General features: G+C 37.1%; 1 protein-coding gene across 1 annotated transcript; it reads left to right on the plus strand.

Moving 5' to 3' along the window:
- The first annotated feature begins 12,170 nt into the window (after window positions 1-12,170).
- On the plus strand, window positions 12,171-26,205 carry LOC129280501 (deleted in malignant brain tumors 1 protein-like). Its single transcript, XM_064112521.1, has 6 exons — window positions 12,171-12,490; window positions 16,246-16,566; window positions 22,615-22,932; window positions 23,796-24,104; window positions 24,777-25,091; window positions 25,652-26,205. The coding sequence occupies exons 1-6, from the start codon at window positions 12,397-12,399 to the stop codon at window positions 26,017-26,019; spliced, it is 1,725 nt and encodes a 574-aa protein (XP_063968591.1). The 5' UTR covers window positions 12,171-12,396; the 3' UTR covers window positions 26,020-26,205.
- Window positions 26,206-27,444: the final 1,239 nt, after the last annotated feature.

The following is a 27,444-nucleotide window of genomic DNA, read 5'->3' on the forward strand; positions in this document are numbered from 1 at the left end:
GTCGATCTGGCGCTGCACAGCGGCTGCTGGGCCCACGATCAATTGGGCAAAGCAAGTTTTCTATTCGGAGTATTTTAATTTCATGTCTATTGCGAACAATAAATAATGGATTTTCATCATATAACAAAATATTGTTACGAAACATTCAATATAATAAATAAATCTACGAGGAAACTTTTCACCTCATTAACAATATGGCACCTCATAAATACTATCGAAGAATGATAATATCAAAATATGAAAATCCTAGACGTGTATAATAAATCAAATGTATCAATTTTCATGGATTAATTTGATTTCATGGTGGAAACTTTTATTATAGCTCATTACATTTTCAAACGAGTAATTCAACCGATTAAAATAAATGCAAATCACAGGGTAAATAGATGTCTCTACTATCTCATGCGGATCCGAGGGGCCGACGCACAGTGGGCCAGAATGAGTTGAAAGTGCGCCAAAATTATATTCCGTGTTATGTTTTTGTCTCGCCTGCATAGCAGAGCGAGACTATAGGCGCCGCTTTTCCGACGGCGACGGCGGCGTCAACATCAAATCTTAACCTAAGGTTAAGTTTTTGAAATGACATCATAACTTAGAAAGTATATGAACCTAGTTCATGAAACGTGGACATAAGGTTAATCAAGTATTACTGAACATCCTGCCTGAGTTTCAGGTCACATGACTAAGGTCAAAGGTCATTTAGGGTCAATGAACCTAGACCATATTGGGATAATTTTTTTCAAAATCTTAACCGAAGGTTAAGTTTTTGAAATGACATCATAACTTAGAAAGTATATAAACCTAGTTCATGAAACTTGGACATAAGGTTAATCAAGTATTACTGAACATCCTGCCTGAGTTTCATGTCACATGACCAAGGTCAAAGGTCATTTAGGGTCAATGAACTTAGACCATGTTGGGAGAATTTTTTCAAAATCTTAACCGAAGGTTAAGTTTTTGAAATGACATCATAACTTAGAAAGTATATTAACCTAGTTCATTAAACTTGGGCATAAGGTTAATCAAGTATTAGTGAACATCCTGCTCGAGTTTCAGGTCACATTAACAGGGGCAAAGGTCATTTAGGGTCAATGAACTTTGGTCAAGTTGGGGGTATTTGTTGAATTACTATCATAACTTTGAAAATTTATGGATCTAGTTCATGAAACTTGGACATAAGGTTAATCAAGTATTAGTGAACATCCTGCCTGAGTTTCAGGTCACATGATCAAGGTCAAAGGTCATTTAGGGTCAATGAACTTTGACCAAGTTGGGGGTATTTGTTGAATTACCATCATAACTTTGAAAATTTATGGATCTAGTTCATGAAACTTGGACATTAGCTTAATCAAGTACTACTGAATATCCTGTGCGAGTTTCAGGTCACATGACCATGGTCAATGGTCATTTTAGGTCAATGAACTTTGGCCGTGTTGGGGGTATTTGTTAAATTACCATCCTAACTATGAAAGTTTATGGATCTAGTTCATAAAACTTGGGATACAAGAGTAATCAAGTATCACTGAACATCCCCTGTGAGTTTCAGGTCATAAAACCAAGGTCAAAGGTCAGTTAAGGTCAATAAACTTAGGCCATGTTGGGGTAATTGTTGAATTGCCATCAAAGTTTATGGATAGAGTGAATGAAATGTGGACATGGGTGTAGTTGACAAGTCTTAAGTCACCGTTCAAATGTCATTTATGGTCAATGAATGTGGTATTATGTCATTATATGAATGGTGTCTTTGTGAATGATTATTATATAGTAGTTTTCAAAGTTAGCACTGCTGCTATATTTAATCGCGTAATGCAGGCGAGACTGCCAGAGGCGTTCCACTTGTTACTTTAACATGTTGATTAAGGGTAATTTTGGGCGTAGAATCGACTGAACATAATTTAAAGCCGATATGACGTCACTTTGATACCAAATTTTGATTGGCTACTTAAAACCTATCTGTGAAAAGACAAATTACGCTAAACAATGTGTAGTATATAAACTTTGTGTTATGTGTTACTTTAAGATTGACCAGAGTGAATGTTGGTTTATGCTTCCCACATGCCTAGCAAGTGTGTATGAGATCCTGAAAATAATAAAATGGCATCAAAGTGATCATTAGATTTAAAAAATACTTGGGTAAAACGCAGAGTATAGGACCACGAATGTTTTACTGTGAGGTGGGCTTTTGGCTGAAATTATTCTACAAGTAAATGTTATCTCTGGAAGAGGGGCGGGTAGCCCTTATATGCGTTATCAACCTTTATTTTGTTTGCATTATGCCCGGAATTCATGTCTTTTTCATGGAATGGAAGGGGAATCGTCCTCGCCGTGCAAAAATGAACGGCAATGTACACCCCACACGGTGCGCTGCGATGACTGCGCGGTATAAAAATGACCGTTTTTTAACAGGTTTTTGGGGGTGTTGTGCCAAGTAAAATCGGCTCTAACATGAAAACGGGCAAAAACGGGCAGCTAAATTTGGTATCGACTTAAAGCTTAGACATCTGGCAAAATGATGATGATAGAATTTAAACGGAAACCCAGGAAATATAAACGTTTCTAATGTAAATGCTAAAAACATGGATTATCAGCCCTATTTCGAGGAATAATTGTTCTACCTCCTGAAATGTGTCTTTTATCTAATTTGAACCATTTCACACGAAAAAAAAATATATCAGGATTATGTGGGTGGCATTTCAGATTCCAACATGAAAAACCTTCCGTGAAATTGCTTGTTTTTCAACTAAGTTGTCATACACGCGGCATTTCGCAAAATGTCACATTTTACGATTTGAGGTAGGAAATTAACCTTCATGCAAATTCCGGAATGAAATATTTTGCTGAAGAATTCTTCAAAGTGTTGTCTTTCAGCTGGGTATGACAAAAATTAAAAATCTGAAATTGCCCAAAATGACTTTTGGCGCACTTTTGTTTCGCCCCGGCCAACTGTGCGACGGGCCCCCTTTTGGTGGAGCAAAAATAAAAGAATAAAAAAGAAAAAGAAGGGAGAGGAGAAACAAAAGGAAAAGGGGAAAAAAGAGGAAAAAGACGAGCGAATAAAATACTGTACATGCGAACGTATGTTTATCGAAATTTGCAGCTTGTTATTTATTGAAAACGTGCTTAAATTACCCAGTTTCAGATCAGAAAAGAAAAATTTCATGCTCGCGCTTCGCGCTCGCATTATTAATATAGGAAGATACCCTATTACACACCAATTTAATGACTTACAAAACATGAATAGAGTGTCCCACTTTTAGGTCTAAATGTTTTTTCTTCTGCTCGCGCTCGCATTGTTCGCTATACACCTATCATGTGAATCTTTAATAATATTAATAATAAGACATTTATAATGCGCAAAACATATCCACCTTATTAGGGGTGCTCAAGGCGCTTACAATAAACTTAACTCACTACTGGTACACTTACAATTTGGCCATTAAATAAGTTTTCCCCGGGGGGGGGGGCACTCGACCAAAAAAGTGGTAGGGGTGTGCCGCGGGCGAGACAAAAAACGGGGGCCTTGGAGCGGGCTTGTTGTAAAAAGGAGGGTCCTCGGAACGGGCTTCGGAACTACAAATGTTTGTGAAAACGGGGGTCCTTGGAACGGGTCGCCTGCGTGTGCATCCCAATAGAACGGGCATACATGCATGCAGCTAGCACGGCGCACGGGCGCCGGCTGCGCTAGCGCAGAGGCGATGGCCGGACAGCGCTCTCCGGCCGCTTTTCACCAAAATTGCGGCTCATCGTAGCAGATCAATGCGACCGGAACGGCGTAACGGAAAATATGCGAAGCTTTGGAGCGGATATCTTTCTTATTTTATCTTGAAAAGAAGAAAATGCTATGCTTTGGAGCGGCTTTCTTTGTTCTTTTTCTCAATAAGACAAAAATGCTATGCCTTGGAACGGAAATTTGAGTGTAAAAATGGGGGTCCCCTCCGCGGCACATACCCACTATGCATTATATACTGAGTGCCCCCCCCCGGGAAGTTTTCAAACTGGCCTTGAAATGTTCTACTGATCTACAGTCTTTTAGTTTAGTTTGAAGATTGTTCCATAGACGGGGAGCAGCTGATGCAAATGCACGATCTCCCCATGACCGTCTGGTTTTTGGAATAGAAATATCGAGAGTAGAAGTCTTCGAAGAGCGAAGACCAGAGCGACCAGGTTTGCGAAAATCAAGAAAAGATGAGATGTATTCTGGTGAAGAGAAGGTCAGCGCACGATATGCTATCAGAAGAATTTTATAGGTGAGACGATGTTGAACATGAAGCCAATGAAGGGACTTAAGGACTGGTGTTATATGGGAAGACCTCCGCGTATAGGTAACTAGACGTGCAGCGGCATTCTGAACAAGTTGGAGTCTCTTTACTTGAGACATGGGAATGCCGTAAAATTAAGAGTTACAACAATCAATGCGAGAAGTAACAAATGCATGAACAAGCATTAGGAATACAACTAAATCCAGAATTCGATTGGTCATTTTTTTATTTACAATCCATCAGGATGTTGTTATAGCTTGCACGGGCCTAATCACAACTGGCAGGCAAAAGATATTCATTTGACCCAACCCATTGCTCAATTTTTAAATTTGATGTTGCTGATTGACAAAAATGAATGAATCTGACTGACAATATAACACCGATTCTAGGGAGGGTACCTACTGAACTCCCTTTTTCCAAATTGGAAAGATATATCACCACTATGGAACTATATTTTTACTGGCGGAAGAATAAGGGCCATTTTACTCTCTCAAGTGATGAATTTGATCCCGTCAGGTGTAGTCTTCTTAAATGCTGATTTATTTTTTAAATGAGCCGGTCGAGGAACCCTTTTCTGGTCAGATATGAAATGTCAGACATTTATCTTATCCACTGGTAGTAAATATTCAACCCTCAAATTTCCTCCTTATTTTTTATGAATTCTTTCACGAGTTAAAAATGGCAGAGGTAATAATGGCAGAGGTAAAAATGGCGGAGGTAAAAATGGCAGAGGTAAAAATGGCAGAGGTAATAATGGCAGAGGTAAATATGGCAGAGGTAAAAATGGCAGAGGTAATAATGGCAGAGGTAAAAATGGCGGAGGTAAAAATGGCAGAGGTAAAAATTGCAGAGGTAAAATGGCAGAGGTAATAATTGCAGAGGTAAAAATGGCAGAGGTAAAATGGCAGAGGTAAAAATAATCATAGGTGTTTCTTAGGTATCATTCTATCGACCTGTTTTGAAGGAGAAGTTCACCCTGACAAATGGTTTACTATAAAAATAGCAGAAAAATATATCGGTGCACGTTTGAGGAAAACCCATCAAAGATTAAGAAAGTTATTATGAATCTTAGTTTGTTTGTTTTTATCTGTGACGTCATATTCTAGCAGCTGCCCTGTATTTTATGCACCAAAATGTATACTTTTCAATTTTTTAATCAGTGGGTCAAGATTGCTAAAAAAATCTTTCAGGAGCGAATGTGAAATGATTTGTATGTTGATATACTTGAGGTACAATAAAAACCATTTTCACTTTTTTTTATGACATTTCATTTATATTTTTATTACACCATATATGGGGAAGAACTGCTCGCAAATGACGTCACCATTAAAATATAAAATTCTAATAGCTTTTTAAATCTTTGATGGATTCCTTAAAACCCTCACCAATATTGCTTTAATTATTTTCTGCTACCAACTCAAGTGTTATCAATTTGGTGCAGAAGATCTACAGTATGATTTTAAAATGTTACCCTTTCCATTAGTTCAACATTATAATTATAATTTTCTTCTCAGAACATTTCTTATTTAATCTACTGTACATGAAGAGGGTTTTGGAATTTTTTTGCATTGGGGTTTAAGACTGGTCATTTAAACCTGTCATTTTACCGCTTTCATTTATACTTCTGCAATTTTTACCTCTGCCATTTTTACCTTTGCCATTTTTACCTCTGCCATTTTTACCTTTGCCATTTTTACCTCTGCCCTGTTTACCTCTGCCATTTTTACCTCTGCCATTTTTTCTTCTGCCATTTTTATATCTGCCATTTTTACCTCTGCCATTCTTACCTTTGCCATTTTTACCTCTGCCATTTTTACCTCTGCCATTTTTACACCGAGCCCTTTTTTAATGGCCACTTTAACACACGAGTCTATGGGAAATGGATTAGGCCTGTGAGCCCTATAGATCCCTTCAATTGTACAGTGCAGTAGACCGATTTCGAAATCATTTTCCCACTGACATCTGTGTTTTTCAGTATCGATGTTGACAGAATATCAGTCCAAGGAGGCCACTTCCATTGACGAGTGGATACCATGCGTGATCGTGAGGTTTCGAAAAGCACTGTAAGCAATTATATTCCATGTTCTGAAAATACACCCCTTAACAAGTATTGGCGTGTAAAAGTATTGGAAACAAAACGGTAGGCCCTACCTTTGACAAGTATTCCCTGAATCGATCCCCTAAACAAGTACAACGATATCTTAATTGTTATGCCACGGAGGCGATCACGGACGTCGGCTTTACTTTCATTGGGTGTAGTACCACCCCACACACCTTGCCCAGTCGGACTCTAAAAACGTGGCGTTAGGGCAAAAGGTATATCCTTTATAAAGTATTTTAGTCTTTTTTATACCCTCGCAAGTTAGACCGTAAACACGTAGTTTTCCCAGCGAAATGTATACATTTCAATTGAGGATATCAAGAAGCCAGAAGATGTTCGTTCTTTAATATGTCGATGAGCAGGTTATAAAAGATGTAGGCTTTGCTTAGATACCAGGTTTATGAATATTCTTTTCCTTCTTTTATCACCTTTAAATCCCCAAAACACAAATTGCACGTTAAAAAACAACATGCATTCACAGGTTAAGCCTTTTTTTTTACACCTTCAAGGATGCAACACGGATTATAACGGATCACAGTTCGTAGTGATCCGGGGTGGCAAATTGATATTTTTTATAGCATTGCCGGAGTGAATACGGAAATGTACGGGAAAGAACGATTTCTTCAAGGATAGATAAAGTAGCACTAGAGATCTGCTTGATAAGCAGTCTCTACTGGGATCTCTAGAGCATTGGCAAAAATGAAGTTTCTCTCATTTTGCAACGTCAGAAGCGTACGCATATTCATGGCCATGAACACCGTCGGACTATATTTCATGTACGCAAACAATGAAAAAATTTAGACCCCGGACAAAGCCGGTATACAAGGACCTCCCGGTTCCTAATGGGAGCCTCCTGGATGCTTGATAGCTCCACGGATGTACAAAGTGGCTACATGCACAGATGAACACAGATGATTATCCTTCTATGTCCCTAATATGCCGGTACACGAAATGGCACCGGATGAGTATCCGGGAGTGTATACATGGATAACCCTGGATTGACAATTCAGGACCTTCCATGAAGGTGTTCATGGTGTTAAAGGTGCTTTACTTTTTTTAACTTGTGACATGACTAACCAGGGGTGGTGGAGAAAAGCTGAAAACGGGGGAAGCACAGGGAAAAAAGTGCACATTTTCTTTCGAAAGGGCACTATCTTAACACCCCCCCAAAAAATATATTATAATAATGATAATATCAATCTACCTCAGTCACATGATACATGATTATTATTACAATTTTTTTCCTTCATAGGTAGTAACATATAAAATAAGAACATTGTTTACTTGTTGCTTACCAATGAATGTTTATGTTTAATGATGGAATACAACAATTGGATACCCAAATCGCCTAAGAACTCGAACGACTTCACTAAATATCAGTAACCGGATCATTATAAGTAGTTTTGATAGATGAATACTTTGAATTCAATCCACTTCATTTAGCATTACAACTCAGGACAAAACAAAATAGACAATACACTCATCAGAAACAAACTAGTATTATAATGAAAGTAATGATATAATTTTGAATATTTTACACATGCTCAGGTGAAAGGGTAACAGAATACGTTCCTAGGGGGGGGGGCACTTTCTTGCGTAAAATGGCACCTTATCAGTGCTTCAACTAGTTGGAGAGCACTGTGCCCCCGCCCCCAGGATAGCCGCCCCCGTGACTAATATTCCTTCTTCTGACAGTACTTAACTGAATTTCTTGCGGTATTACTTGTTTAAATATCAATTATTTAATGAGTCGAAAATTACTTCAATTTCTGATAAAAACTATAGATATTTTTACATTACTATTAAATGTACATGAAATATCAAATGTTTAATCATGTCCGCAAATAATGTGAGCGTTGTTTGATTTCTCTCGGAATAAATCGTTATTATTTGTTATCTTCTCTTATTAGAACTAACACACGCGCACACACAGACACACACGCCCACATCGTTACAATAGTTCACCAGTCCATGTATTTCAATTCACTCAAACTACCATTTCTCCATGCCGAACAGTAGACATTCTGCTTGAAACATTTTTTTTTCTGATTTTAGATTGTTGAGAATAAGGTAACGATCGCTATTAGTAGGAGGTTGTTTTCAAATGTTTCATTCCGAACGGAGCGTAATCCAAATATTATAAACTGAAGATGTGCTTAAAAACAAAATGCACTTTGATTGATTGATTGATTGAATTTTATTCTTCTTCATTTCAAACAAATTTACAAAGTAAGAACAAATCAGAATATAAATAACATAAATGAAAAAAGGGAACTCACTGGAAAGCAACGCTTGTTTATGTGAGTCCCCTGAAATAAATAACTGATTAAAATTTATCAAATACAAATAGAAATTAACAATATTAAATTGAAAAATACTAATGGGGTCAAGCTTCGTAAGTTTATGCTCTATATAAAACTTGATACAATCATTACATCATAATCATACCCATGGTATACAAATAATATCCAAAACAACGATTCAGATAGTGTTTATAAAATAAATTAGACAAGAACAAGACGGAATATTAATAACAGAAAAAACAAAGACAGTGAACAGAGGACAATACAAGATAAAACAGGACAGAGAAACCACAAAAAATACTACAAAAAACAATCCAAAAGACCAAAACAGACAAAAAAACAAGAAAGCTGCACAATAAGAATTAAAAGAGAAGACAAAAGTGTGAGGAGAGGGGAAGAGAGAAAAAAAGAGGAAACTGCTTAAGTAGAGACGTTGGAGATCTGTGGTTTATATTTGTGGAGAAGAATTTTCTTTAACCCATTACTGAAACTAAAATGTGTCGGTTTATTGCGCACTGATTCCAAAAGAGAGTTCCAAAAGTTTTGTACCGGTAAAAATAAAAGTTTTATTCAGAAGGATGGTTCTAGCTCTTGGTGGGTGAAATAGTCCGGCGGACCGTGTTGGATAATGATGAATATTGAAATTTTTAGTGAACATGGAATAAAAAATGTTTGGTAGTTCATTTCTATCTAAAGTATACATTATGTATTTATATAGTTATAATCTTGGAAAGCTTATGATAAGCTTTCCAAGATTATAACTATAAAGTGCGTATCAAAAAAAAGTTTACACTTAGAACAAATCCTGTAAAATTATACATTTTCAATATTCTGAAGATTTTGCACATTTTAACATTGGTACAGATCCATTTAAGCAAATGACGGTATAACTGTCGAAAAATATTTCCGCTTGAGTGAGCACCACTTATTTTTGAAAAGTTAGTGAAAATGATTTGCGCAGAACCTAGAAATAGTTATGCGAATAAAAGTAGACCTTAATCATGAAGAACACGTGGAATATAGCTAGTAGAATTGATTTGAAGATATCTTTTACATTTTAAAACTTGTTTCCTTGCCCAAAACACTTCGAAGAATGCATTGCGCCCCACCCCACTCCCCCACACACCGAGGCCATCGTGACGATAATTGCTTTACGCTGAGCTGTGATTTACATGAAATGGCTCAGGCTTGATTTTCATTTTGTTAGTCATTGTCAAGCATGGGAAAAGTGTGGAGAAACAAGTATTAAATGAAAAATGAAATGTAAACTCACTTTAAATGATAAAAACTTAGTGAAAAATGCTGGATATGTCTGATATAAAGTTTTGTTCAGATTCAGTTATGTCCTCAGATCCAGCTGGCACAAAAAGGGTAAAGGTTGTGCTTACTAAGTGTTGAAATTTCAATTTGGGTGGCCAAATTGTTACAAAATGCTTGAATGTATCCATTTTATTTCAACTGACTAAAATTGCAAGGGAAATGTATGAGAAATGTTTTGCAGGGTAGGTTTGATTTCGCCCTTCCCCCTTGACACAGCGACGGTGAAAACAAGCATTTCTGCGCAAACAGATTTCTGCGAGCTTTACAAAAATGGGCAGTGCTCACTCAAGTGTAACATTCTGTCATAACTTTTGCTCTCATTGGATAGATGAGACCCAAACCCAAGAATGTATGTGAAAAAATTACCCATATGTTGTATGTTTTTAAATTTCCAGGGCTTTTTCAAAGTGTAAACTTTTTTTGATACGCACTGTATAAATCACCGACCTTCAAAATATTATGATTGCAGAAAAGTGCATCAGTGTGTGAACGAAAGTCTGTGTGACAAATAATGCGCATAACCTTTTTCTGCAAAAGTAGAATTCTGTTGACGAGGTAGTCAGCACAATTCCCCCATGCTATTATATCATAGTTTAAGTGCGGCACAATCAAAGTTGAATACAAATTAGATAAGATATGGGTGGGGAAGAAAAATTTTACTTTATTAATGATACCAATATTTCTCGAAATTATTTTACAAATGTGATCTACGTGTTCCTTCCAGGATAAATTGCTGTCAATAGTTACACCAAGAAACTTAGTACTGTTAACTCTTCGTATATTAGTATTTTCAAAAATAACATTTCCTGGAAGATCATCTATAATATTACTGAAGAGCATATAGTTTGTTTTTTGAAGATAAAGTGATAATTTATTGGCTTTGATCCATTCTGAAACCTCTTCGAGTTCATGATTAATGGTGGCAAGTAAATGGCATTGATCCTTGTGGGAGAAAAAAATATTAGAGTCGTCAGCAAACAAAATAAAAGATAAAATATTGGAAGACTTGCAAAAATCATTAATATATATATAAGGAAAAGAAGGGGACCCAAGATAGAGCCCTGCGGAACACCACAGTTAACCATTTTAGTTTCGGAGATAGTATTTTCGATAGAGACAAAAAATTTTCTATTGTCTAGGTAGTTCCTGAACCACTCCAAGGCTATTCCTCTGACTCCATAATAATTGAGTTTGTATAATAATATTTCGTGATTAATGGTATCAAAAGCCTTGGAGAAGTCCAGGAACACCCCAACAGTATGCTCAAAATTGTTGATTCCCCTAGAAATCTTATCAACTATAGTCAATAAAGCATGTTTAGTATTATGATTCGCACGAAAGCCAAAATGTATAAAAGAGTAAGATAAATCATGCATATTAAAGAATTTCGAGGTGCAAACAAATATAAGTTTTTCAAGAACTTTAGACAAACAGGTTAATAGGGATATTGGTCGATAATTACCTAACACAGTACTGTCACCCTTTTTAAATACAGGAAAAACACGAGCTAGTTTCAGTGATGAAGGTGCAACACCGGTAGACATACATAAATTATAAATGTATGTAAGGGCTTCACAATTAACTCACAATTCTTTTTTAACAAGATATTATTAATACCATCATGACCACAACTTTGCTTATTTTTTAAGTTAAGAATGATGTTCGCAATTTCTGGCTCATCTGTAGGAATAAAATAAATTGATTTTGGGTTGGGGTCACGTGAAATCTTTAAAGTTTTTTCGGGGGTTGGGAATAGCTCTGGCAAGATTTGGGCCAATACTAGAGAAATAATTATTAAAAGTGTTTGCCAATGTAAGTGGATTTTCTATAGGATTACCATCAACATTTATTTTAGAAACAGTAGATTTTTATGTAATATTATGTAATATTATGTAATAACTTTATGTATTATTATGACATTAACAAATCACAATTACCATAGGAGATTTCAATCATTTGGGAATAAATTTGTCTTTTTTTCATTTCATTTCTTTTTTTAATTTCATTTTGGAATAAAGCCTAAACGTGTAATCACTTTTTGCCAACCTCGAAAAACAACAACAACAATGATCATGCGATATGGTCCATTTGATTCCTATGTCTAACTTACAACAAAATCAATGTTGGAATAAAAAGGATTTAGTTTTTTTGGAACTAATATTTTACATGCACGTATTATTTAGATCCTCTTCAGACACGTTTGGTTGGCGGAAGTGGACCGTATGAAGGCAGAGTTGAAGTGTATTACCAAGGTGCTTGGGGTACTGTGTGTGATGATAGCTGGGATCTGAATGATGCCCAGGTAGTTTGCCGATCAGTTGGATACACCCATGCTACTGCATCTCACCAAAGCGCCCACTTTGGTCAAGGCACAGGGAACATTGTTTTGGATAATGTAGGATGTGCAGGTTCAATGTCAAACCTAGCGTATTGTCAACACAGTGGTTACCTTTCCCACAACTGCGGACACGGCGAAGATGCAGGAGTCACCTGTAGTAGCAATTCAGGTAAGGCTATCCAGATACTCGTTTTCTTTTTTTTTTAAATTAAATTCCAGTGAAATTTCATTTCATTGTCCACATTGCGGAAATTCGACTTACCATCCCCTTTTCACAGGTATATTCCATATAGGGTAGCATAATGACAAAGACGTCACCGACCAATTTCTACAGAATAATCATATCAGGGGGATATCAATGAAAATAGAAACGTTTGAATTTCAGTAAAGATGTTTGACCAGAAATAAAAACTACAGGTGAGAAAGAAGTTCAACATTCAAACGTTGTGTTATATATGCGGATATAGAAGGAACCATGGACCTAGGTCTATGAAAGAACGAATGGGCTCAGGAAATGTTAAGTCCGATAGCTCAGTGGACGAATAAGTTGTTCCCGTTTTGCAGGAATCTTTCAATTGGGACCTTTCGCAAACCTCACGGACGCTAATATTAGGGTCCCCTAACACAAAAATTAACGCTTAATCATACACTTGATTTTTAAGATTGATTGTACATTATAGTCAATAGAATCAAACGTAGAAAACTGCTCTACAATCAATGCTAAGCTTTGTGTTACAGGGGGGTTACAGGCCCTACAGATCTGCTTTTGGTGTGCAAAATTCTTTCCCGCGACACCCGCACCATACATGCCTGTACATTACGACTGATGGCTGGAGATATTCGAAATACAGGACCTACAATAGATTATGACATGGATAAGAAAGTGGTTTTTCAAACAAATCGAGTACATATTGAGTGAGGAAAACGTTACTGAATTAAGGCTTAGATATAGATCATTACAGCCCATCGAATCGATATTGCATTAAATGTGGATTTTTGGTGGATCTCTGGCAATTGATTCCATGGGTCAAATCACCTCTCCAGCAGAAACCATTTCGCATGCGTTGATTATGTACACAGCATGTATACGTCTGAACAAGGAGTTACCTTGGTCTGAACACGTACCAGCCGAAATTGCGGGTTTTCTTCTTTTGTTTACTCCTACACAAACGATATGCCTCTAGCACACAATGTAATGGGCATTATGTTTTACTTTCCCCAGAAATGGGATTAGATTCGAATTCCCGGGGGATCACTTCCATTGATGAGTGGATACCAGGCACGACCATGCGGTTTCGAAAAGCACCCTAAACAAGGGAACCAAGGCTTTTCCAGATTATGAAAATAATCATCTCTTAACAAGTATTTAGTTTGTGAAACCCTACAAGTATTGAAAACATATCCTCCTTTTCAGTATTTTAAACATCGTTTTTGACACCCTTATAACGTTACATATGCCTATACGTAACGTACTTGCCCACTCTTACCCTTTTTACGCGTGGTCGCGCCTGGTATCCACTCTTCAATGGAAGTGGGCCCCCCGGGCGGCCTTTCGAGCTCTGGGAGGAACCAAATGTGGCTTTGGAAAGTCGTCCTAAATCGGATATATCGCTGTTACCATAGTAGCAACCATAATTTTGCACACGAAACGCAGATTGAATGTTTCCGTTCCAGATGCGAAACGAAAAAAAATCTCATGTCACACAAATTGCATTGCAGGACAGAGTTTTACGACCATGACGACGGGCCCAAAAGTCTCTTCCAAAATCACCTACCGTCGCAAATAAGCGTTCGCGTTCTCCAACGAAAGGTCGGGAATGTTATATTTACTCAGGCCGCCGATGTTCTCTTCTCACTTTTGTCATTTAATCCTTATTTCGACAAACCCCATCCAAGGCAACACAATAAAAGTTAACCAATTTGATAGTGGATTTCACAGCATTAAATGATGTATGCTTCATAAATGCATTCGTTCTTAATTCTTTGAGAAAACGGATTTTCACTGATCAGTCTTTGGCAATTCACTTTCTATTACTGTAAATGTATATTTGTTTACGATTTGAATACTTCAATATTTTCTCCCTTTCTTGTGTTGATTGGCAATAATCATGGACATTAAAAGTTCGGAATAGGAAGGCCAATTTGTTTTAGACGTATTGAGCTGTAGAAAATCATTATGCAACATTTTAGAAACGTGTTTACTTCGTATCTCTAATTGACCTTATTCTTACTTATGATACATATATCTATGCTTTGGTATATTTAAAAATCATGCAAGAAGATATTTCAATCATTAGGCCATATAATTATATTTACTGTAATAACATATACATTTTCTTATTAATCATAATCATTTCACTTCTTTTCAAATTAACCATTTGAGCCTTTGCAATTCATGCTATTAGTCATAATTCTCATCGATATACAATAAATGAATGAATGAATGAGTCCCTTCTCATCATATTTACATGAGAGTTAGATCTGGACGAGTGGGCTCAGTTTACGCAGTAAAATAAAATTTCATTATTTATTGCATTTCTGTATTCATTGGTTTATATTTTTATATTGGTTATATTATTCAGATAGGATATAATCAAGGTAATGTAAAAGTAAATATAATAAAGGTAATAACTAACTAGCCACTTCGCCGACGCACAGTGGGCCAGTGCGAAACAAAAGTGCGCCAAAAGTCATTCTGGGCAATTTCAGATTTTTAATTTTTGTCATGCCCAGCTGAAAGACAACACTTTGAAGAATACTTCAGCAAAATATTTCATTCCGGAATGTGCATAAAGGTTGTTAATTTCCTACCTCAAATCGTAAAATGTGACATTTTGCGAAACGGTGCCGCGTATATGACAACCTATATAGTTAAAAAACAGGCCATTTCACAGGAGGTTTTTCATGTAGGAATCTGAAATGGCTCCCACTAAATCCTGATAATATATATTTTTTTCGTGTGAAAGGGTTCAAAGTAGATAAAAGACACATTTCAGGAGGTTTATAGGATAATTATTACTCGAAATAGGCTGATAATCGATGATTTTTGCATTTACATTAGAAACGTTCAGATTTCCGTGAATTTCCGTCTAAATTCTATCAGCATCATTTTTCCCGATGTCTAAGCTTTAACTCTATACCAAATTAAGCTGCCCGTTTTTATGTTAGAGCCGATATTTTACTTGACACATCACCCCCAAAACGGTCACATTTATACCGCGCAGTCATCACAGCGCACCGTTTGGGGTGTACATTGCCATTCATTTTTGCACGGTGAGGACGATTCCCCTGCCATTCCATGAAAATGACATGAATTTCGGGCATAATGTAAACAAAATGAAGGTTGATAAACGCATATAAGGGCCATCCACCCCTCTTCCAGAGATAAAAGTTACTTGTAGAATCATTTCAGCCAATAACCCTCCTCATAGTAATACATTCGCGGTGTTATATATACTCTGCGTTTTACCAAAGTCTACACAGCTTGATAAAGCACGGTTAATATTTTCAAATTTTGAAGTATACCATAATAATATTTTTCAGGATCTCATACACACTTTTTAGGCATGTGAGAAACATAACCATCATTCACTCAGGCCAATCTTAAAGTAACACATAACACAAAGGTACACATGATTTAGTGTAATTTGTCTTTTTCACAGAGAAAAAGGTTTAAAGTAGCCAATCAAAATTAGGTATTAAGGTGACGTCATATCGGTTTTAAATTATGTTCAGTCGATTCTACGCCCAAAATTATCCATAATCAACATGTTTAAGTAAAAGTATAACACGGAATATAATCTTGGCGCACTTTCAACTCATTCTGGCCCACTGTGCGACGGTGTATAATCCTTAGAAGTTTTTGTATATTACTTATAGTAAGCATTTCATTAATAAATCATCGTATTGACACTTGACATACAGCACCTTTGATGACCCGTTTGGTTGGTGGGCGTGGACCTAATGAAGGCAGAGTTGAAGTGTACTACCAAGGTTCTTGGGGTACTGTGTGTGATGATCTCTGGTATCTCGACGACGCCCATGTAGTGTGTCGTAGTCTTGGGTATATGCAAGCCTCTGCTTATCACTACCAGGCACACTTTGGCCAAGGCTCAGGGAACATCGTTCTGGATAATGTCGGATGCAAAGGATTTGAGTCAAACCTAGCATTTTGTCAGCATTATGGTTACCTAGCTCATAATTGCGGGCATATTGAAGATGCAGGAGCCACATGTGACGGTATAGGTAATGTGAAGAAATATGAACGATTATCACTTCTTTTAATTTATATATAGTTTTCAATCTTTAGTTTTATTTTATTATTTTTTAGATTGTTCTTTGGGCCTGATGTTGCCATAATAAGCTGATGAAAATTGACCCAATACTGTCATGTAATAAACCATAATAAAATATAAAATACATGGTTTTACATCAAGCTAACTAAATATGATATAACACTATTTTTTAATCTGTCCATGAAGGGAGCTAAAGGGAATGTGTTGGTGGGAAGTGGAATCTAAAGCTGAGCCGTCCTTGGTATGAAAATGAATGAAGAGAATTGTTTGACTTTGGGCCAGTGACTCTGTAGGGGTGGGCAGCTGCAGTAGAGCGTGCCAAACGAACATTAGGGGCCAAGGGGGGGGGGGGAGGGATTCCAGACAACTGAAGGGATGGTTTTAGGGAGAAGTGAAGATAGAAGGTACAGAGAGATGCGAAAAAAAATCCGGTGCTCGAGTGGATAAAGCCCAACCTTGGAAGGGTCATACATTCGCAGGAGGCGGAGTGCTTTCCGCTGTAATACACTCGTACCAGCTCCAGCTCAAATCGGATATGCATACTTCATTAAGGGCCTAATATAAGCTTTGTAGATTGTAACCCTTGCCTTGAATGAAAAAATATCTCAGGATGTAGGATGTACAACCTCTTTGCAACCTTTTTGGCGAGGCATGTGGCGTAGGGAGCCCAGGTCAAAGTGTTGGCGATGGTATCGCCTAGCAGAGTGATGCTCTTTGTTGGTTTTAGGGCCGAGTTCTTGAAGTATTGTATTGTCTTGTATTTATTTTCCATTCATAAAATCATGCAAAATACACACAAAAATACATCAGATATAATTACAAAAAAATAAATACATATGAATGGCTGGATTGCCCATTCAGAGAGGTAATTATTACCACTCTGTTCTGCCTAGGGGTCCAGAACATAATAAAATGGATCAAATTGTAATATAAACATCATTAACAACAGAAAAGAACATTGTTAAACAAAATATAAAGTAATGGAAACTAGACAATAGACATAAAACAAAATTTAAGGACGTTCCACAGACATGTTTGTGCGCATTATGATCTGCGCATAGTTTACACTCTGCGCGCTGACGTCACAATAGATGAACAGGTGATTAATTAGCTGCGGGTATGAGCTGATTTTTCTCATCTTCTGCACTTTAACTGCAGATCCGATGCGTTATTTCATGAAGCTAAAAAATGGAATTATTCCATGGACCATTCAAAAAAAAAATTCTACAATTTCAAAATACTTTACTCTGCATTGCTGCCAAGAATCACGAATATTACCCGGAGTTTGAATAAATGGTAGAGTGGTTTTGATTTTTTCTTCACATAGAGACAAAGCATTCGGCGCATTTTTGGTGTTTTGAAAAGCACATTTGCTCTAATAAAAATGCTGATAGTTTAAAAACAAGCACATGAACCCCTAATTTTTGCACCTCTTAGGTATACCTTCCTCTACAACTCTGCAAATTTTTGTGAAAATGACATGGATTTTGAATAAAGTGCAGCATTTATTGTACGTTTGTAGTTTGTCACTGAAATTTTACATTTTTTAGATTGGGATTTTGTTATCGTTTACGCCTTTTTTAAGAACTGACAGTGCTGTTAAACTTAAAATTGCAAACAAATAGCACTATAAATAGATTCTCCATTCTAACGATACAATTATTAACTCTCTTGCGAAATTTAATGACTTTTTCATGTATTTTGACTGAGTAATAGAGGTTTAAACTCATTGTAGTACTATTGGGCGGTCTAAAAATGCCAAATTCTTTTGAATGCGCAATTCTATAAGAACATCAATTTGGGTGAACTTTGAAGCTCTATAGCAAAAAATCAAGCACATGGACCTACGTTAATTTCTGCATATTTCGAATATTAAGGTTCTGAAGTATCTATGTGCAAAGTTTGGTGAAAATGACATGGATTTCACTTTAACTGTGGAACGTCCTTAAAATTATGAGTTGAAGCTACAAGCAAATACACCCCCTCCCGGCAAAACAACGCGTTGCTCAGAGATCAATGTAATTTGAAATCTTAGAGCTCAAAGAAGTAATAAATGTAGTTAAGTTTTTGATAAATTTCATATATAAAGGTAAGTCATTATATAGGCGTGAACCTCTATATATAAACATTCTACGGCAATTTTCTGTATTTGGTTTGGGCATAATTACATAACCTACGGTTCTTAAATTATATGAGTAATTACAATATTTAAATGAATCTGCTAAGTATAATGGAGCCAGGCAGTTCAATGATTTGATCACCATTGTATATACATGGATATATAGTAGAGAGGAGGATAGGTCTGGTTTCGCTTCCTGCTTATGATCATTTTCAACAAATCACGTTGAAGACTCTCAGACAGATGGTTTCTGTCGCAAGAATTTTTGATAACAATAGGGTTGAGTCACCTTTTGTAAAGGTAAAGACATCCCTTCAATCCAGGCTCGTCTACAATCCGAATTTGATAAGTTAATGTTATGGGTTGAGGGAAATGATTTAAAGTTAAATACCAGTAAGAGTAAAGTAATGTTGTTTGGTACACGTAGGAAAATTATCTCAAAACAAATTATGATCAAATATAATTCTCAAGTTATTGAGCAGATTAATAACTTTAAGTACCTTGGAATTATCTTTGATGATTTACTCAAATTTAATGAACATATTGATAAAACTTGTAAGAAAATCTCAAGGACCATTGGATTTATACGTCAAATTAAACAATACTTGCCTGACAAAGTCCTCACTATGCTTTACAATGGGCTCATTCTCCCACATATTGACTACGGTTTGGTAATATGGGGCAAATCTTCACAATTCTTAATACAAAAATTACAACGCTTACAAAATCGATATGCTCGCTTAATTCTAAATGCTGACTTTCTTAATACTCCTCACACTATTCTACTTGAAAAATTAAAATCGCAGTCTGTTTCTCAAAGAGTCAATTATCAATTCTGTTTATATATGTTTAAGGTTATAAATAAACTTGCCCCAGAATATCTTTTGAATCTTATATTATTTCGCTCTCCTCTGATACAAAGGAGATACGCCTTAAACTCCCCTCTCCTTATTCCCAAACCTAAAACTGAAATCATGAAAAAGTCCTTTCAATATTATGGTCCGTTCCTCTGGAATAAGCTTCCCTCTAATCTTAGAAATTCGACATCCCTTCAAGCTTTCAAAACTAAATGTAAATTCTTTCAGCTGAAGCCTTAGTTTTAGACCCCACTTTTTTTTTTAAATTTACATGTATACGTTGCCTAATGTTATGTTTATTGTATGATTTAATCTTACACACTCCCCTGTTGCACAGCAGCATAGAGGGTCTTGGATGTTAAGGTGAAGCCATCTAGAACAACAACTTGCTACCTATTGGCTAAAAAAAAAAAATCCATCCATATATGTCGCCATATATGCCAAAGGATGACCGTTTGAACAGAAGACCGAAATGCCAAACACGATCAAAGGCTTTCTTGATGTATAGAACTATAATCATACCCTCCTCTAGACAGGCGCGTAGCCAGGGGGGCGGTGGGGGCGGTCGCCCCCCCAAAACGTCCCCAAAAAGAAAAAAAAGAAGGGGAAAAAGAGAGGAGAAAAGGAAAAGCGAAGAGAGGAAAGGGAAGAAAGGTAGCTTTGTGGGTTTTTCTTTTTATTCTTTATTATTTTTCTCAAAAAAGAAACTCCGTAACTCTTGCTCAAAATTTATATATATGAATTTTGCTTCCGCGCTGCGCGCGGTTAAATGACAATATTGCAGTTCTCCTTTGTTTCCCTCACCCTTTCTCTAACCCTGTTTTTCAACCTCAGCTATATGTGTTTCTTGCCCGTTAAAGTTCAAACGTATACATTAGGGCATGGAATTAGAGTAAGGTTAGGCCAAAGTATATGAATTTATTTTTTTTTTATTGATCGCGCAACTTCTGGTCGGGTCGGCTCCGGGCGGGTAAAATCTTTATCTCAATTTCTGCCGTCATCTCCATATAGGCAACTTCTCCCGCTTTTCAGCTCATTACTAAGCAACCATAATTTGGGGGCAAACAGGTTTCTAATTTAAAAAGAGGAAGGTATAAAATTCGTGTCGTATTAAATAAAAAAAAGTGCAATATTTTTTTTATAAAATTCTATTCAACCTCATGTCATTTCCCTGCACATTCATCTCCTGTCCTGTTTTGCGCCCTCAGTTTGAAATTGTGAATGACACTTAAGTTTCTTTATCATTCAAAGTGAAGCGCATCAGGATAAGTAAAAGAAATTATACATCATCGTGTTTTATATAATTTCAATAATCACAGAAGTTTCAACCTTTTGCGCACTATTTTCCTTGTAATGAAGTTCAATAATCTTAGAAAATTAACTGAATTAGAGATATCTGCATTTGATGAAACGTTCGCCCGTTTGAAATTTCAGAGTTTCATTGCTCTGAGCGGGGAGGAATATCTTCCTCCCGGCATATATCCTTCTTCTCCTCTGTTTTGCGAGTTAAGATATGCACTGTCGCTAAATTGTTTGTAATCAAATCTGATCTTTCCAAGGGAAGTATTCAATATAACTTAGAAAATAACCTTTTCTCGCGACCATTTTCTTTGCAAATAAAATTAAAAAACGCTTTAGCTTCCGCGCTTCGCGCGGGGTTAATATTATTTTAATTTCCTCCATTTTATCCCTTTTTTGTTCGTTTTACAATCACTTTTGAAAACAAGGTTCAAAATCACAATATAGTCAAATGAATTGGAGCTGATATAGGTACTAGAGACAAGGGAGGCGGCTCCTTTTTATTTCAATTTATGAAACACCGAAAGCTTCACGCTTCGCGCGGGAGGGGGAATCTCCCACTCCCTGCACCCACCCCCTAGGGAGCGCGCTTCGCGCGCTCTGTAAGTGTTGGCACGCTTCGCGTGCATTTACCGCCCCCTCCAAAATGAAATCCCGGCTACGCGGTTGCCTCTAGAGTGTCTAAGGAGTCATTCAACCACTGAGTGGTATATGAAAGTATGTCAACAGTGGATCTCTTTTCTCGATACTCATATTGTGTATCGCTCAGAAGTTGGTGACTTTCATGATGTTTTCGAATTTGATCACCAATTATACTCTCCATCACTTCAAGGTGATCGAAAACAGGGATATGGCTTGTAGTTCAATGCATCCTGGTTGTTACCTTTCTTGGGCACCGCTACAACAAGGGCATTCTTCCACTCTGAAGGTATGGTTTTCTGTTCAAGGACAACTGGTATAGATTTGAAAGAACTGGTGCAGGCTCTGGTACACAGTTCTGAAGTACTGTGGCTGATAAGCCATCTGAGCCAGTTGCCTTGGATGTGTCAAGATTGCGTAGTATCTTGAGGAGAACCTACTTAGGCCAGAATTTGATGGTAGAGATGGATTCATAAGTTTTTAACTTCAGGTGAGGAGGAACTTGGCCCTTGTCGAAGGTGATGTTTAGGAGGTCAGCTTTGTCTTTAGCTTCATTGAAAATGGGAATTTTTAAAATAAAAAGTGAAACAATAACTGACGATGATGAGTGATTTTGATATACGATGGGCGATCACATTCACTGTGCTGTACTGAGCTAAAACAGCACAGTTTGTGAGTTTGTCAAATCACTTTTGCTCAGGGTCTAATCTTCAACGTAAACTGAATTTCCTTCTGATTTAATCTTTGAGTAATTGCTGGCATTTATTTTTAGCTTTAACGAGTTTATACTATATGGGTGTGACTTTTTTAAATTGTAATACAATACAAATAAAAGCTAAGCCTTTTAATTTACAAAAAAAGCACCTTATTTCAGCTGAAAGTGTTCTCTATGACACTCCTCCTCTCTGCGTAGTGAGATGATTTCACTCATTTTTAAAAGTAGATTTAACCTCCTTTTTTGAGTAAAAATATTAGAAAATAATTATGTACCGTTAACTTAGTTCACCCTAAAAGGATCGGTCCCTAGAATCACTCTGGGAGGAATGCGAATAAATATTAGAAGAGTGAAATCTTCCTTTTACAGAGCTGGAGACTCGTTTAGCTAATGGTAGAGGGCCATTTGAAGGAAGAGTTGAAGTATTCTATCAAGGTTCATGGGGCACAATATGTGACGACAACTGGGATTTAGTTGATGCCCATGTAGTTTGCCATACTTTGGGATACCCTCGAGCTTTGAGCTATCACCGAAGCGCATACTTCGGCGAAGGGACGGGTGATATTATCCTGGATGACATTGATTGCTCAGGAACTGAGTCAAATATCGCAGTTTGTCAACACAACGGATTTTTCAATAGCAGTTGTGAACATTCCAAAGATGCTGGGGTCACATGTTCTGTTACAGGTAAGGACAGTCAAGTTTTAATTGAAATACTTTGTTTTCGATGTTGACAAGAGGCCCGAACCATGCTCCTGACGTGCCTGACATATAGTCACTTTATAAGCCTACCACATGTGTGATTGGACCCCTTTTTTATACTGAAGTTTCCTTCCTGACTATTCTTATTATTCCTTATCTAGTAAGCCATCGCCTAAAAGGTATTAAAGAGAAGAAGCTGCGTAGCACTGATGTAAAGTAGAATAGTGGATAGCCCCCCAAAATATTCCATGATCAAGGAAACAATAACAAAAATTAGATAAAGAAAACTAAGGATAGAAAAGTCATTGAATATGATATCTCTTGGATGTAATGTCGAAATAATTATATCACAAGACTACAATTCCATTTTGAAAAGAAAAATTTTTTCGTGACATACGCAATGCTGTGCCCAATCAAAAAATTGAGGTCATTATGTCACTACAGCGTAAGATCAGAAAATGATTACACATTTACAGGAAACAAACTCAGATATCAGTTTGGAGTACAAGCTAGCTTAGACGCTCCTTAAATCAAAGTTCTTGTTTTATTTTCAAACCAGTTGGATAAAGATGCGTAAACTTCATGTCCGCGAACGTTCTTGGAACAATCGTGCGTATTTATAAAGAAATGAGGAGTAACAACAAAATCGGCAATCTTTGCCCAAGTGCCTTAGTGCACCATGAAGTCATATCAAAATTCAGAAATTTGCATCATGATCATGTTGATTTTCGGGAGGGAATTTTTGTTTTCTCTTGTTTACATTATTTTTTTTATAAACCGCCACTCTCGTCTATTGCTACACGTGCTTAAAAGCGAATTACACATTATTGTCTGTCTTTTGTAAACAGATCGTGTACGTCTTGTCGACGGGGGTTTTCCAAACGAAGGTCGAGTCGAGGTTAACTACCAAGGGTCATGGGGTACTATCTGTGACGATTTTTGGGATATTAACGATGCTTCCATTATCTGTCGTATGCTTGGGTATCCTGGCCCTTCATCCATATTGGAGCGCTTTGGCCAGGGAACTGGCAATATCGCTCTAGACGACGTTAGATGTGACGGAACAGAGATGAGTATTTTACAATGTGGTCATAACGGATTTGGGGTTCATAACTGCAACCACAGCAAGGACGTTGGCCTAAGATGTAATGGAGAAGGTATTGATGCCGTCTGTAGTTTTTGTGAATTCGAAAGATTATCACATTATTCATTTTAAAAGTGTACAGAGTCAGCATAGAAATTATGTATGAATATATCGTACAGTGGGGGGATAACAAAAGTAAAAAGCACTTATCTTGTTTATCCTCTTGCAAACAAATACATTTGTAAGCATACACGGTTAACATTTCAGTGTTATATAGAGAAATAGCTTTTAAAAAGTAACCATTGCACACCCTTACACATTCCCACCTTATTAGTTTTCATGTATGGAAAGTGTCAAAAATTTCCCAACAGGAACGTTTTTACGAATCTTCAGTAATGTGCACTATGCATACATGTACGTGAAATGTATTTGAACTGCCATATTTCGAAGAACGAAGGAGAACCTTACCGACAAAGGACAATAAATGTTATAAAAATGCCCGATAAAGATTTCAGTAAACAACCTTTCACCTGGCCTTCTGGGGTCAGAACAAGAATATTACAAGATAATGATACATTCCCTTGAGTGGCAAATCGTTCACATATTGAACTAACTGTAGATTAATTAACACTCATACAATGGATGAAATATACATGATATTCAACGAAAAAGCATTAAACATATTTACATTGCTAATAATATTCAACTAATATTAGTTCATTGAAGATTGTACTTTGGCTTGCAGCTGAACTGTCTCTTCGTCTAAACGGTGGCAGGCGTGAGAATGAAGGTCGTGTTGAATTACTCTATATGGGAGAATGGAGTAATGTATGTCAATACGGCTGGACCACCACTGATTCCGACGTGGTCTGCAGGAGTCTCGGCTTTCTTAGGGCAAACGAAACATCACTGTCTTTTGGTGGCGGACCAGGAAACGTGGTATTGCGGAAGCCGGAGTGCTCTGGGAAGGAATCTAGTCTTCTCCAGTGTCAAGGATTTCGTTTCGACTATTCATACTGCGGACATACCGAGGCACTTGGGATTTCATGTTTAAATCAGGGTGAGTAACTGCGAATGGCCACATATCAGCATCTGATCTTCAATGAAAAGCTGTACACCCCAAAATGACAATATACATGACAGTCCGAAACCGGTCCGTGAAAATGGAACATACTTATTTTTTAAACAAGGGAAAGGTTTCGCCACCGGGTAGTAGGCCTACCATGTAAAATACTGAAAAAAAACTAGATTGATATGGACAAAACAGACAGCTTCTAGCATCACACTTTTAGATTCGTAGTTTTCATAAGGTTCCTGCTGATTCGTGTCAGACAGTGTTTCAGTTCCCCTCATCTGAAGATTCCGCGTCACGAAGAGAAATCTAAAAGTTCACTGTTGTGTCAGGTATGTAACAGCGCATTTTTTATATAACTGCCCCATTTTTTTAAATTCATGGTGACATATAATCAATGTTAATGGTGTCTCTGACCGGGGCGTCGATCCATATCTTCAGATTGGGGAGGGGGCGGGGTCAGATTATGAGACAATGTTCCAAGCGCGTTCAAACAGACATCCATTAACACACACACACACACTTATCAATCTTAACGTTGTTTTCAGATGAGATCCAGGTTCGTTTGGTTGGCGGAGACTCCGACGAGAAAGGCCGAGTCGAAGCAAACTTCAACGGTACTTGGGGGACAGTATGCGACGACAATTGGGACCTTGACGATGCAAACGTGGTTTGTAGAATGCTTGGATTTGAACGGGCGGACAGCTACACCTGTTGCGCTGGCTACGGAGAAGGATCCGGCCCTATTTTCTTAAACGAAGTAGAGTGTGATGGCACGGAATCCAATATAGGAAATTGCTCCAGAAGTGACTACAAAGTCAACGACTGTGATCATTCAGAAGATGTCGGCGTCTCATGCATTGAATATGGTAGTAGTAGGGCATTTTCGAAATCGCTACGCAGATGCTTTATATAACGCAGGGAATCTTTTGTCAAAAGCCCTTTAATGACAAAAGAGCCTATTGTCGGAAATCATTAAATAAAAACAGCAAGTGTTGTACTGGATCCTGAACAGACGACATATATATTTGCAATTTGTCGTCCGGTCCGTATTTTCGGACCATCTGCTGTCCCAGTTCAACTTTCGACAACAAACTTTCAGAGAAAGAAAAAGAAAGAAACGCTTTCAACTCTAAAATAATTTATTTTTGGTTGACCTCCAGTAAAGATGAATTTAGCTTTGTCTACATTTAAATCTAATTTATCATCAACTATCCAATGATGGATGTTATTCATACCTTCTTGTAATTTTATTGCAATTTCATTAAGAGAAGGACCTGTACAATACAAAGTAGTATCATCGGCGTACATTATATGACTCCTATTCTTTACCACTTTTACCATGTCATTGATGTATATCAAAACAAGAGGGGTCCCAGTATCGACCCTTGAGGCACGCCCTGATTTAAAATGAGTTGATCAGAATTAGATTGCTTAATTACAACATGTTGCTTTCTATTTGATAAGTATGAATTAAACCACGACAATAGAGTAGGGAAAATCCTATAAGCTGTAGTTTATTTAACATTATAGATGTATCTACCGTGTCAAATGCACGCCTCAGATCTATGAAAAGAGCTCCAACTAATAATAATATAGATTTATAGAGCGCGGAAACTATTCCATAAAGTAAACTATCTACTGCGCTTTACAGGACTCCTAAAATGCCTGTTATTAATTAAATATATGTTTTTGAGCTTTGATTTAAAGTTGCGTGGATGGTGCTTTCCTAACTTCCAGGGGTAAGCTATTCCAAAGTTGGGGGCTGCACAAGCAAATGGTCGATCACCTAGCGTTCGTTATGTTTTGAAGGATGGAATCTGTAAAAGCAGAGGATCCGTTGAACTGCGCAAATTGCTTTTATGATTTTATTAAAAAAATATTTTAGCAATGTTCTAACTTGTACCTTATAACCTCTTACCAATACTTTTTTCCCAATAGATATCGACGAATGTAACGATACTATGCAGTCAGACCGCAGGTCCCTATGCTAATGAGCAAAAAGGCCAGATTCATCCAAATCATCTCGTGGCTGAATCCTCCTCCTTGCAAAATCTCGTGATTCGTGAGATTTTCTTTCTCTAAGAATTTACCTGTTTTAACCTCAAGTTAAATGAAATATTATTGCACCATCAGATAGAGTAAAAGTTACTCTTTCATATTGGTCATTTATTTTGTATACAATATTTTGTTAAATAAGTAAATTTCTGGCCTGAAATTGTGCCTCAAAACTGAATTTTCTTCCTCTGTTTTCTTTTGCAAATTGTGCAAAACTTTTTATTTTGAGCCTCAATGATATCTATATCACCATAAAGCTGAACTTCTGTACTTTCTCACAATG

The sequence above is a fragment of the Lytechinus pictus genome, chromosome 17 (genome assembly GCF_037042905.1).
Source record: "Lytechinus pictus isolate F3 Inbred chromosome 17, Lp3.0, whole genome shotgun sequence".
In the NCBI taxonomy this organism is placed as follows: domain Eukaryota; kingdom Metazoa; phylum Echinodermata; class Echinoidea; order Temnopleuroida; family Toxopneustidae; genus Lytechinus; species Lytechinus pictus.

Coding starts and splice junctions, on each gene's coding strand:
- LOC129280501 (XM_064112521.1), top strand. CDS start 12,397: ATGTCAAACCTAGCGTATTGTCAACACAGTGGTTACCTTTCCCACAAC. Junction 16,567..22,614: donor AGCCACATGTGACGGTATAG/GTAATGTGAAGA, acceptor TTCCTTTTACAG/AGCTGGAGACTCGTTTAGCT. Junction 25,092..25,651: donor GATTTCATGTTTAAATCAGG/GTGAGTAACTGC, acceptor CGTTGTTTTCAG/ATGAGATCCAGGTTCGTTTG.